General features: G+C 39.2%; 1 protein-coding gene across 2 annotated transcripts in view; it reads right to left on the bottom strand.

Annotated features, from left to right (window-relative positions):
- The window catches only part of dpp4 (dipeptidyl-peptidase 4), a 31,175-nt gene that overhangs the window by 7,324 nt on the left and 11,465 nt on the right, over positions 1-12,386 (bottom strand). The window contains exons 1-14 of one of the 2 annotated variants that reach the window (XM_005943388.3): positions 7,407-8,094; positions 7,220-7,307; positions 6,622-6,717; positions 5,752-5,843; positions 5,534-5,608; positions 5,384-5,436; positions 5,179-5,251; positions 4,899-5,019; positions 2,860-3,014; positions 2,675-2,772; positions 2,455-2,584; positions 1,667-1,702; positions 1,201-1,299; positions 999-1,069 (exon numbers count right to left, since the gene is read on the bottom strand). In XM_005943388.3, coding sequence (XP_005943450.1) covers positions 999-1,069; positions 1,201-1,299; positions 1,667-1,702; positions 2,455-2,584; positions 2,675-2,772; positions 2,860-3,014; positions 4,899-5,019; positions 5,179-5,251; positions 5,384-5,436; positions 5,534-5,608; positions 5,752-5,843; positions 6,622-6,717; positions 7,220-7,307; positions 7,407-7,409 — 1,190 coding nt within the window. In that variant the 5' untranslated portion in view covers positions 7,410-8,094. Of the gene's footprint in view, positions 1-998; positions 1,070-1,200; positions 1,300-1,666; positions 1,703-2,454; positions 2,585-2,674; positions 2,773-2,859; positions 3,015-4,898; positions 5,020-5,178; positions 5,252-5,383; positions 5,437-5,533; positions 5,609-5,751; positions 5,844-6,621; positions 6,718-7,219; positions 7,308-7,406; positions 8,095-12,386 lie in introns of those variants that run through there. The other variant, XM_042228938.1, reaches the window with a different exon arrangement.

Raw genomic sequence — 12,386 nt, 5'->3', positions numbered from 1 at the left:
TTGTACCTTTATTAAGTTAGGCCTGTAGTTATTTGGATGTTTTTCTGGGGTCTTTTGTGACCTCTTGGCTCAGTCACTGCTGTGCTCTTAGGATCATTTTGGTCAGCCAGCCACTCCTGGAAAGGTTCTCCCATGTCCCATGTTTTTGCCATTTGTGGATAATGGGTCTCACTGTTGTTTTGCTAGAGTCCCACAGCTTTAGAAATGGCTTTATAACCTTTCCAGACTGAGAGATTTGTTTCTCATTTGTTCCTGAATTTTCTTGGATGGCAGTATGATGTCTGGCTTTTGATGATCTTTTGTCCAACTCCTTTTTGTCAGGCAGGTCCTGTTTATGTGATTTCTTGATTGAGAACAGGTGTGACAGTAATCAAACCTGTGTGTGGCTAGAGAAATTGAATTGAGCTATCCAAATATGTGATACACCACAGTTAATTTATGCTATAACAGAGGGGGCTAACCACTTTTTCCACATAGGGCCATTTATATTTTGTCTACGGAGTCCTGCACTTGGGTTCTCACTCTGCCTGCCACACAGCTAGCTGATGACCAAAAACAAAATTTGAAGACACCGTGTGCATCTATTACATTAACTGCAAGCAATTAAATGAATAGATTGGGGATGTCAAACTCATTTTACATTGCAGGCCACATACAGCTCACTTTAATCTTAAGTAAGCTAGACCAATTAAACTACATGATAAATGAGCAAAATTACAGACAAAGTTGTGGGTAAAAACAGCAACTTTTCTGATATATAACTGTTTAATTGTTGGTGGTGGCAGTATTGGTACTGGTTATGATGATAGTGGTGGTGGGGAAGGGGAGGTCTGTATCAATAGGAAATGCTGCAAAACTTGTGAAAAGACAGTTAAAACTTCAGTGCACTCTTTTAAAATTTCTAAAGCTTTTCAGTGGGCCGGATTTCGTCTGTGGCAGGTTGATTCTGGCCCCCGGGACTTATGTTTGATAACCCTGTAGGAGATGATTTGACTTACACACTATCTGTTGTGACTTTCAGAATGTCAATAACTTCCCATTCTCCAGAAGTGATGGCTGTAGCCTTGCCCTGCATGAATACAGAATATGTGTGGGTGGTTAACATGTCACAAAAAATTATTCATAAAGATTCATAAAAGATTTTGTGCAAGACAAAAGAAAGACTAGCCAGCAAAAATATTTCAGTACTCATACACCCACCCCAACCACATGATGGATGTGCTTGTATTGCTGGGTGTCACTCATGAGCAGGTAATAGCTGTTCTTATCTGTGGCAAAAACTGGTTCTGATGGAGAGAACTAAAGAACAAGCGTGTTATTATTTATTCTTTTATGCCTTTTCTGTGCAATTCATTCAAGTCAGCACACATTTAATTTTAATATTAATTTTATTTCAGTACCCTGAAATAAATGGTTGTAAGCAAATGTTATCCAACAGTCAGTAGGGAACTATTTTCTGCAGTGGATTAATACACATACAGTGTTCTACTGAGTGTTTCTGCAGCACTGTCTGTTGACAGTCAGACAGTCAGAGCAACAGCGTGACTCACTTTGATGTAAGCACAATACTCGTCATTGTGGGAGTGAGTCTTTCCATGGAATGTATTACTTTAAAACATTTACATATTTAATACCTATTTAACATTTAACAGTGTGGTGACCATACCCGTCCAATCCAGCCAGTGCTTGCCACCTCCAGATGCTGCGAAAAGACGTTAAAACTTGTGTTTATTGTCGTTCTAAGCTACAGTTTAGAGTACAACACAGCAGCCTTATCGGCTCAGCAGCTTTAAACCCAGAGAGCACAAAGAGACATTGTGACTGGGAACTGAATTTTGAAACTCTTTAGCCAACAAATTAGGAAAATCTCTAAATGGCAGGGTTGCTCTTTCACATTTTTACATAAATGGAAATAATTAGCAGCCCTTTAGCTAAGTGGAATGCCACAAGAAACTCTGCTGCACCAAGTTAACACTTTCGACTAGCTTTTGTCACGGTTTATATGAAGATATTCCAGAATAGATTTTTAGATCTTTAAAAGTTTATTTTATCCACAGGCATGAATGTATTACACTGCAGCATTTACATACATGACTGTATTTAGTATATAAGCCTGGACTACAGAAAATATTTTTGGACTAGATTTTTTCCTTATAAGACTAGGGATATAGGATGGAAGATGCATTCCAGATCATATTCTACTTCAGTTGTGCAAATTTCCAGTGGATTTGACATACATAACCATTGAGCTCTAAGTTATTTTGAGTAAATCTAGGGATATATTGAACAAATAGTCTTTTGTCCATACTTTAGATAAAAAGATCAATTTTTTATGTGATTTAACATGAAGCATGTCAAAAAACTCTAGTCTCAGTCAGCAAAATCTTAGTGGTTTTCACAAAGTTATGGACTCAAAGGTAGGAAAAAGTACTGGTTTATACATTTTTGTTTTACCTCATAAGTATTCCATGTGAATCCATTAAAGCTGTAGATCTGAAGGATGAGATGGTTTTGTACTCTCTTTAGCCACTGGACAGCTAGACGCTCATCACTCACCCAGGTTACAGTAGACAAGTAGTGCTCACTGAAGTGAAACAAAAAGAACAGTTAAACTTCAACATTTTGTTTTTGGATATTTGTGGAAGAAATGATATATTAGAAAGTGTTAGATTACACTGAGCCAAATGAGTCTGGAACAACAACTTCAGAGATTTTTGTTGCATTGTCAGTGTCCACAACAAATAGCTTCACTGTGGGATTGGGAGTTCCTGGCTGCAAAGACAAAAGAATATAAGATAACAGACAAAAGCCAACACTGATTACTGATGTCTGTCTTCAACAAAACAGCAAATGTGCTACCTTTGGATATGGAATAGAAACAGTGCTGGGGTACTGGTTTTCACCATACCACGAGTATTCAATAGTGTGGACCCTGGTGTCATTAAACTCAGCGTAAGCCAAGTTCTTTCCTCCAGGTGACCACCAGAGACCTTGGTTGGATGAGAACATTTCCTCTGGAATGATGAACGTATGAAGCTGTGTTAGAAGATCTTTTACAGCTTATGGAGTAGTAAAGCAGCATGGTTTCATGTTGTCACAGTACAATAGATCGATAGATTGATATGTGTTTGGGGTTTTTTATACTCCTTGAAATGTGACTGTAAAAACACAAACATTCTTCTAAATGAATGGGAACATTTGAGGCCTACTGCTGTCTTAGAAAATCTAAGACAGAAGAGAAATGACTGATATTATAGTGTAAAAATATTTTTTTAAAGTACAGACATATTAGCAAAACATCCTTTGTATGCATTCTACTGTACAGTAATTAGTCAAAATCATCAATTACATTATAATAAAATATCTGTCATGAAAATGAAACGCTGTGTGGCAGGCAGGAGTAGGACCCAAGATGCAGGCACTCAGACTCGAAGGATGAACTAAAAAAACTCAGCTTTATTTGCTGACAGGGGAAAGCATACAAAACTGAACTGGGAAATATAAGCTTACACTTGACGGCGAGGCACACGAGGAAACACACAGTTTGAGGGACAACGCAACACTGACTCAGAGAAACACAGGGTTTAAATACACTGGGAAGTAACGAGGGGAATGAGACACAGAAGGAGGGCACAGCTGGGAGAAATCAGGACTGACGAGACAAGCAAAGCAGGACGCATTCACATAAGACACGGACCTTCAAAGTAAAACAGGAAGTATGACACAGAGACGCGAACTTGACACGGTGGAGACAGCAACTAAGAAACACAGAGACATAAACCATAAGGCAGAGGACTCTAAGAACCGAAAGACACAGAGGGAAACTCAAACATACAGACACAGACATACACAGAACAGAGGGGACACAGAGAAACACGAAGGGCAAGGGATCGAAACTCACACAAGTACAAAAATACAAAAATCACAAAGAACTAAACATGCTGGGTCAGGAGACCCAGGGCCCTGACAATATCATTCAAACCAGAAGGGCACTCGGTCTAAGACCATACCACTACAGTGCTCAAAGACCAGCGTTGCTCCTTTGTCCTTGCTCTGCATTTCCACTTCATTAATAATTAAAAAAGTCTGACAATAAAAAAAACAGACACTGTTCACCTACAAAATAAAAATCTCTCCTTTTGAAATGTGTTGGTCTCAGCAGTAAGGCACAACTTTTACTTTAAAGATGAATGTTCTACATTTCTGGTCTTTGTTATAGTACTGCTCGATGGTTGGTTACAGAGTGTTCGCTAACAAGTTTGTATCTTCCACTGCAAACTACTGTATAGGTAGTTGCATAATATGCTAGTAATCAAAGCAATCACAAGGAGGTTGTTGGTGCAGCAACCTATTTAGAACGGATTTAAAAAACATTTCACCCAAACAATGGAACCATCACACCAGCCAGCAAACACCTCTCCATCTGAGTTTTTGCTTTTCTCACCAAAAGTTTCCAGTGAGTTCACAACTGATCTGAGGCCTAAACTTTGTATGATATCTAAATGCTAGTCAAGTATGACATCCTTTTTATTACTAATTGTGGCGGTGGCGTAGTCTGTGCCGCTGCTGCAGGGGAGGCGTGATGAGCTGATGCAGTTTCGGTGTGCCAGCCTGTATTTTCCCACAGCGGCGCCACGGACCACGCCCCACCACACTAATGTTGTCTTTTTGTGCTTGAATAATGTCTTTATGTACCTGTATTTATCATATGGTATGGTCTAATATTAATATAAAATGGTTTATTTACATGTGATATTAAAATTTCAAATGTCTGTATCAGGATACGTATAGAGTTGATCAGGGTCTCTTCCTGGAGACACAGCTACTTGTGTAACAGTAAGAAGCAAGTTTCCTCATGCAAACACTGAACATAAATGACTCATATATCTTCCACTTACCCTCATAAACCCAGTCTGGGATTCCATTTAAAATCTTATTTTCCTCGCCATTGAATGTGACTTGTTGTGATGTAGAGTTGGGGCTGGTCTTTATATACACATTATTGTTCCAAACAAAGGCCTAGAAAAACAAATAAACAAAAGTCAAGAGACAAAACCCAAATATATGGATGGATGGGAGGACTTCGAAAAGGTTGTACATGATAATCTTTTACCCACTTCAAAACAGAAGTGTCATTCAAAATTAAGCCTGCAATCATCTGTCTTTCCCTGAACTTACCAGTTTGTTCCCTTCAGGGGCCCAGGCAAAGTACTGGACTTTATCAGGAATGTCAGAGGGTGTGATAAATGTGCTGAAACAGATTTAAGCATACATTTTACGAGGTGCCTGTAACTGAAGTTGTGAATTATGTCGGTGATATAAATATATATTTAAATAGAGGAAGCCAAAACCTTCTTTATAGTTGAAAAAAAAAGTTACTCACTCTGACTCCCGGTCATAAAGTGAATATGAAGCTGTAAATGAATGTCTCCACAGCTAATGGGACAAAAACAAAGTAAGGTAGTTTATCATTTAAAAACTTTGAATATAAATCAGTTTAGAAATGAATCAGATGTGAATAAAGGTACTTTACCTTGGAGTAGTTGCTCATGAATGCAACGTATCGGCGGTCAGCTGACAGCTGGTAATCATAGGCATTTTTGTCTATCTGTTTGTTGAACCGAGAGATTGTAAGCATTTCATAGACACCTCCTCAAAGTCTTGCATACAAACAACACAGCATCTGTATGGAAGCTGTGTGCTATAAGCTTTAAAAGAAGGCTATGGATGCACATGAGAAGGATGTCTTACAAATCTGTCTTTGCTCAAGAAGTCTGATATCTTGTCTGTTGCGACGTCATAGAGGAACACTGAGCCTTCTGACGTATGCAGATATTCATGATCTATGGTGGAAGATGAGAAAGATGAAAGCACACCCTTAAATATTCTACTTACAAGGGAAAATGTGTGTTAAAGAAGAGAGTTACTAAATGACTGATTACTGTGATAAAAGGCAGTTGACAGTCATATAGATGACAATCTCAATATGGACCAAAGTTTTCTCATGATTGTTAAATTGAAAAAACTGCTACTACTACTTTATGGAAATGGACTTTAACTTGCTGTAGTGCTCTAATCTAGCTATAGCTACTACTTGATTTATTCACATGCTACAGTTATGCTTAAACATACCCAAATGTATGGGTTAGAATTAGGGTTAGACCCTATGGTAGGTTAGCTCTGAGAGGGTTAAAACCACTGGTACCAAAATCATAGTAGCACCAGATTTAGCACCAGGGGTTAGTTATCCATTGGGAACATGAATGCAAAAGTATGAAAAAGTTCTTGTGATCCATGTAGATGCATGGCCAAAACCAGCTTGATATTTCAGAGAAAAAAGGTGCTGTTCTGGTTTCAGAACAAGTGAATTAGGCAGGTCAGAGCTGTCCTTATTAATATTACTGCATTCTAGGTTATTTGGTTCCATATACTGGGTAACTAAATACGTGCCAATAATTTCATGTGCCTCAGTGAGTCAGTAACACAAAGTGGATTTTTGGAGATATAAATTATCCTGTCTGATAACATATTTACAGTCCGGGAGACAATAACTCAGTGTCATCATGCCCCACACTTTCTTTCTTTCTTTTTTTTAAAATACAGGTTAATTACATCACCCACCAGAAATCCACCTCATGTTGTAGGATTTGGGTTTCAGTGAGCTGTTGAAGACGTCCTCAAGGGTGAAAGATCTAATGCTGGCCTCGTCGTTCTTTTCTGAAACACGTGTTTGGAAAAGTTAGGAGCTGCCAAGCACTTGAAGATCACATGTTACAGATATAATATCTAGCCCCCCCCTCCCACACACACACACACACACACACTCACATTATGATGCTCAGCAATGAGATAAGCTAAGAGCTGTAGAGGCTGTAACTGATAACGGCAAGTGGGATGTCGCTTACGTTAATGTGTAATAATGGAAATTGTCAAAGTGGGTACAGAATGGGTTTGGATTTAAAGGTATGCATATGGGGTGTCAGAGAAACGTCATTGCGACTTTAATCACACTTATAAATGTGACTTCGCTCGTTTCTTAGGTGGCAACGTGACTCCCGATGAGCTAAATGTTTTCTTTCAGTGTTTTTAGAGAAGTGTTAAGTGACAACGGTCCAAACAACGCGCAATGACGCGCGCATAAAATACTTTCTGACAAATGTGTTTAACGGTAAAGCAGAGATGACGCCAGTGTGTGAAGCATTTAATAACAAAGACTCACCATTAAGAAATATAGCCGTGGGGACCGCTATCAAAACGACGACCACAGCTGCCCCAAAAATTCCGAGGAGCACCTTGGCAATGGAAACCTGTTCGAAGGGACAAAAGTCAGAAAGTGCAAACGGTTCCGTGTGAAGCATTCCATACGCATAACAACGACGTGTGAGTATTAACAAACCACCACCAACCATTGTTTCTGGCCGTAAAGTGAAGTATACAACCGATATCGCTCCGAATCACAACTTCATCGATCCAGTGCCACACGCGCAGAGAGCAACAAAGTTATGTGACACATTGGTTTGTTGTTAAATATTATCTCAGCTCAAGTTTCAAAGGTGACACAGAAAATGTCCAGCGGAGTAAAGTTCGTCAGGTTTTATGATGCACAACAGTTTTGAGGAAGTATGTTATCCAGCTGTTCCCCAATTTGTCCGCTATTCAGAAAATTGTTCCTCTTATTCAGCATGTGGAGCAAAATGCCATTTCACTTAAATATAAGAACACATATCGTGTCTGTAAACACTTTTTGTTTTGTTCAAGGCTGCAATTATCAGTTTAGTCTGTTACTCTGTTTTGCAATTGCCTGAAATGACAAAATTAATATCTTGTTTGATTAGTTATTTTCCTGTTCATACAGAAAGAGAAAATTATGCTTGTTAGACAGGGACGTTTGCCAGGAAAAAAGGAAAAAACGGATTAACGGTTTACAACTATGACTAAACAGAGTGTAGAAATAAATATTAAATAACGTCAATTTACCTCTCAGGACCTGGCGTCCACATATGTGGACATCACATTTTGGGTTGTCTAGACCAAAATACAAAATTTTGCTCTACAAGGGCCCAATATCCACATACGAAGACAGTATACTACCACTGTTCTATCGAAATTTAAAACGAATGTCCTCATATGTGGATATCATTTTTCCCAGAAACAAAAATCAGGTAAAAAGATAATACTTTGTTTTTACATTCATCAGGTCCCAATCAGCCCAAATAGCAAAGAGAAATTAAAAATGCATGCCATGAAAGAGTTAGGAGGTTAAAGAAAACCGATTATTTTCATATATTATGAACTATAAAAGATGATCACATAGCACCCGATATATATTAATTCCTGCAATTGTGTTATTAAATACGATTTAATACTGTGAAGGCTATTAAAAAAAACAAAAAAGCTTAAGCCAAACTGTACTTGAGCATCCTATTATGTGCCAAAATCTATTAAAAATATTTCACTGCTTTGATAGCCAGATAGTCACCATTGCTATCACTGGCTATGCTGCTATTGTGGCTAACTCAGTCAAGCTAAGTTGTAGCATTATATATGCAGTCCTGAGAGTTCATTCATAAAAATCAAACAAACACAAGCTATTCATATTGAACCACCATCCTGTATGACAAGGAATAACTTTTTGTTAGCTCTCATATTGCACTGCATATGCTGTCCACCACTTTACATGACTGTCAAAATTATGTCTTAGATGCATCCACCATATAGTCCCTTCTGTAGTGCATGATAAGAGTCCCCAAGCCCTATGCAATGCAATAAGTACGGAGGAATGAAAAAGTTATTAAAAAAAGTGATTTTACATTCTCTGCTCAGATGTATTTTTCTAACAGCTGTACAAATAACACTATTTATTCTATATATGTACACACACACACACACACACACACACACACACACACACACACACACACACGTGTATATATATATATATATATTTTTCTTTTTTTTCAGTCAGTGTGACTCTCAGAAATACAAGTTTAGGGTTTTTTTTAGACATTATTTCCACTGACTGTGCAAGTCTTCCTCTTTGCACACGACACTGACCAGTCTGAAAATGCTAAGAGCCCATTAAAGGCTTAACAAATATAAAGCTGTGCCTTTATGAGGAATAGACATCATATTCTGCACTTATTTTCCTCATACCGGACATCCTCAGCAAACAAATAGACAGTGGATGTCTTCCCTAATGCAGCATGGCTTGTTTGAAGAGTGTTACTTCACAGATGCCTCCATTTAGCTGACACTCAGCCTGACTAAAATCGTTTATAGGTGTCACTTTATATGCATTTAGTCTTATTGGACAGATATAGCTTTGACGTATGAAGGCAGAGAGTGAGGAAAGAAAACATGACAGATATAGAGCAAAGTTTGAACCGCTGGTCATCTGAATCTATGTACAGTTGTGTACTGGTGGATTTATAATCTAATGCAGGATTTTGATACATGGAAATATTGCAATGTCTTGACATAACAACCATTTTTCAGTTTAAAGAAAAGTGAATAAAAACAGAGAAAACAGGAAGTCATTAATGTAAGATAAACACTGTCACCGAGTCAGATTATTTTTTCAACTCTCTTTCAACTCTGAACTGTGTTAAATAAAAATTTGTTATATAGGGCATGAGACATTTCTTTGGAGGGTGATTGTGCTTGACCGCAACCAGCCTTCTAATAAAAGTGTGCCGTCTCAGGGATAAATTGAGAAGCTGGGCCTTGACTTAAACAGATTCTTTGCTTCAGGTTGAATAGCCTTGAAATTTGGGAGTTGTTTGGAGGAACTGTGAGGAAATCACTGCTGTTGGAAATAAGCCAGTGAACATTTTGTAAACATCCTCACTGCACTGACGTATCAACTTAATCAGGGCTGCCCAATCCCAGTCCTCGAGAGCTACTATCCTGCAGCTTTTAGATGCATCCCTACTCCAACACAGCTGAATCAAATGGTTTGATTACCTCTTCAGCATGCCATCATGTTTGGCAAAGGCCTGATAACAAGCCATTCATTTGATTCGGGTGTGTGGGGGCGCTTTCCTTATAAAACGCCGTTTACCGTTTCTTCCGCAGTAAATATAAACAAGGATTAGGGTTGCCAACCGTCCCTTAAAAAACGGAATCGTCCCGTATTTAGAAACAAAAGTACACGTCCCGTATTGAGCTAATAAGGGACGCACTTTGTCCCGTAATACAGTGAGAATCAAAAGTAGTCTATAAATGTTTATGGAATTAACACTTTGTTTGAAAACATAATTCCCAGCCCCTCTCCTGCTTTGTGACCAATGAGCTGACAGCACACTTATGACAATTCGAGTATGACAATTCAGATTACCGCTCATCTCATTGGTCGAGGAAAGGTCGCTTACGGAGAAAATACCGGAAGACAACAGATGACCACAACAACAAGCATGGCCAACAGGGAAACAAACGCCGACACTGCGGTGCAAGTCTCGGACGACAGTACACCTAAAGCTGGGCAGACACTGTGCGATTTTTTTCAGTCGCGTTATTCAGCTCCTGCTCAAACTGCACGATTGACTCGCAGGGGTTAGAAGTTCATAGGTCACGATGCAGGTCTCACACTATACGGCCCGATGCTCTGATGCGACCTGAGTGCTCACACTGTGCGTCCATAAAATGAAGGTTATAACAGAAAATCTGTCGCTCGCTCTCTCGTCTTTCACTCACACAGACACACCACCACCATCAACTTTGCTAAATTGCTAATGAAAAACATGATCAGGCAGCTGTGATTGAGCAGCAATGTAAATCCAACTATTTTCACGGTTGTTGTGGTCGTGATAATTTTGTGAGGCCACATGGAAAAGGCTCGGATGAGCTTTCCAAAGTTCTACAAGTTGTGCCTCCATCGCTTGTGTCCAGATCACACGCTGCACAGCCGTGCTGCTCCGTCTTTTTCACCGACGTTTACGTGTTTGCGCGCGAGCAGTGTGAGCGGCTCACGAGCGATTGATGATCGGGAGCTGGTCGTGAGGTGTTAATCACTTCTCGTTACCCCACGTATACTACACGACGCACGATGAAGGCCAAAATCGGTCCGATCACTCAAAAATCGGCTCAAAATGGGCCTAAAACCGCACAGTGTGAGCCCAGCGTTAGAGCAGCAATGTTTGTTCCCCTCAGAGAAAGGGAAGAATGGGAAAAGGAAAACACCTGGCTGGAAAAAGTTAATATGGGCATGTGCAGTGAATATCAGCACTATGTGGCCAGAAGTGTGATAATATAACTTATTTTGTGTAATAAACAACTGCAAGGATAGATGATTACAACAAATAGATGACTAATACATAAAAGTAATACATAGATGAATAATGATGATGAGTTAAGATGCGTAATCATGGGAACAAGCGGGTTTACAAACAGGAGCAGCTGATTAGCATTAGAAAAGCTGAAATAATACCTCAACTGAAGCCAATTGTACTAAATGCACTAAATGTGCACTGTTACAAGAATATTTTTCTTTCTATTGTTTTCTATTATTTTAAGTTAAGCAGGACAGAGTTCTTTTAAAGAAAGATTTACTTATATTCTCAAAAGTTAAGCATGACAGGCTTCTGTTTAAGAAAGAGACCTGTTTTATTGTGTTAATGTTGTCATTTTGAGCTAAAAATAAATGGCTAAATGATCATTTGTTTCCCATATGGTCATATCACAAAGAATATGCATCTGCTTAAATCAAATTCAAGTCAAATGGTTAAAAAAATAATTTCACACACAAAAAAAGAGCTAGAAAATTCACCACACTGGGAAGGGTGAAGACAACTGGGTCGCCCGGCCCTGGCCACGAGGTGTCCCTTATTTATTTTTCAGGGAGTTGGCAACCCTAACAACGATAGTATTCAGGAAGAAAACCAAACATTGCATATATTTTTATCATAACTCTGGTTTTACGTGGCCTATCAACACAATTTAAAAACTGGTATAAAGTCCACACTTTTTCCGTCAATTGTTCCGTCTGTCCTGCTCACATCTCCAATGGTTGTACACGTTGTCATTAACGTGGCTTCACTCCACATCAGCCACGCCGCTTTGCTAGCTAAAACACCGGTGTCGGCACATAAGGACGCTGTCATAGCCTGTCAACGACGTTGATTAGCTGCGTATATACGAATGTGAATCGCATTATTGGCTGGACTATGGGATAAGGTGGCATCGTTCTAATCCCATACGGGAGCAGCCAGTCACTTACTGACTAACACTGCAAAACAGAATTGTTAACATATTAATTTTAATTCAGTGGGGATAGGTTAATTGGATAATCCAAATTGTCACTAGGTGTGAATGTGCGAATGAATGTGAGTGCAAATGGTTGTCTGTCCCTGTGTGTTGGCCCTGCGACAGACTGGCGACCTGTCCAGGGT

This window comes from Haplochromis burtoni, unplaced genomic scaffold (assembly GCF_018398535.1).
Source record: "Haplochromis burtoni strain Fernald_Lab_line unplaced genomic scaffold, NCSU_Asbu1 Contig_368, whole genome shotgun sequence".
Taxonomy (NCBI): domain Eukaryota; kingdom Metazoa; phylum Chordata; class Actinopteri; order Cichliformes; family Cichlidae; genus Haplochromis; species Haplochromis burtoni.
This window is presented reverse-complemented; position numbering and strand designations above follow the sequence as displayed.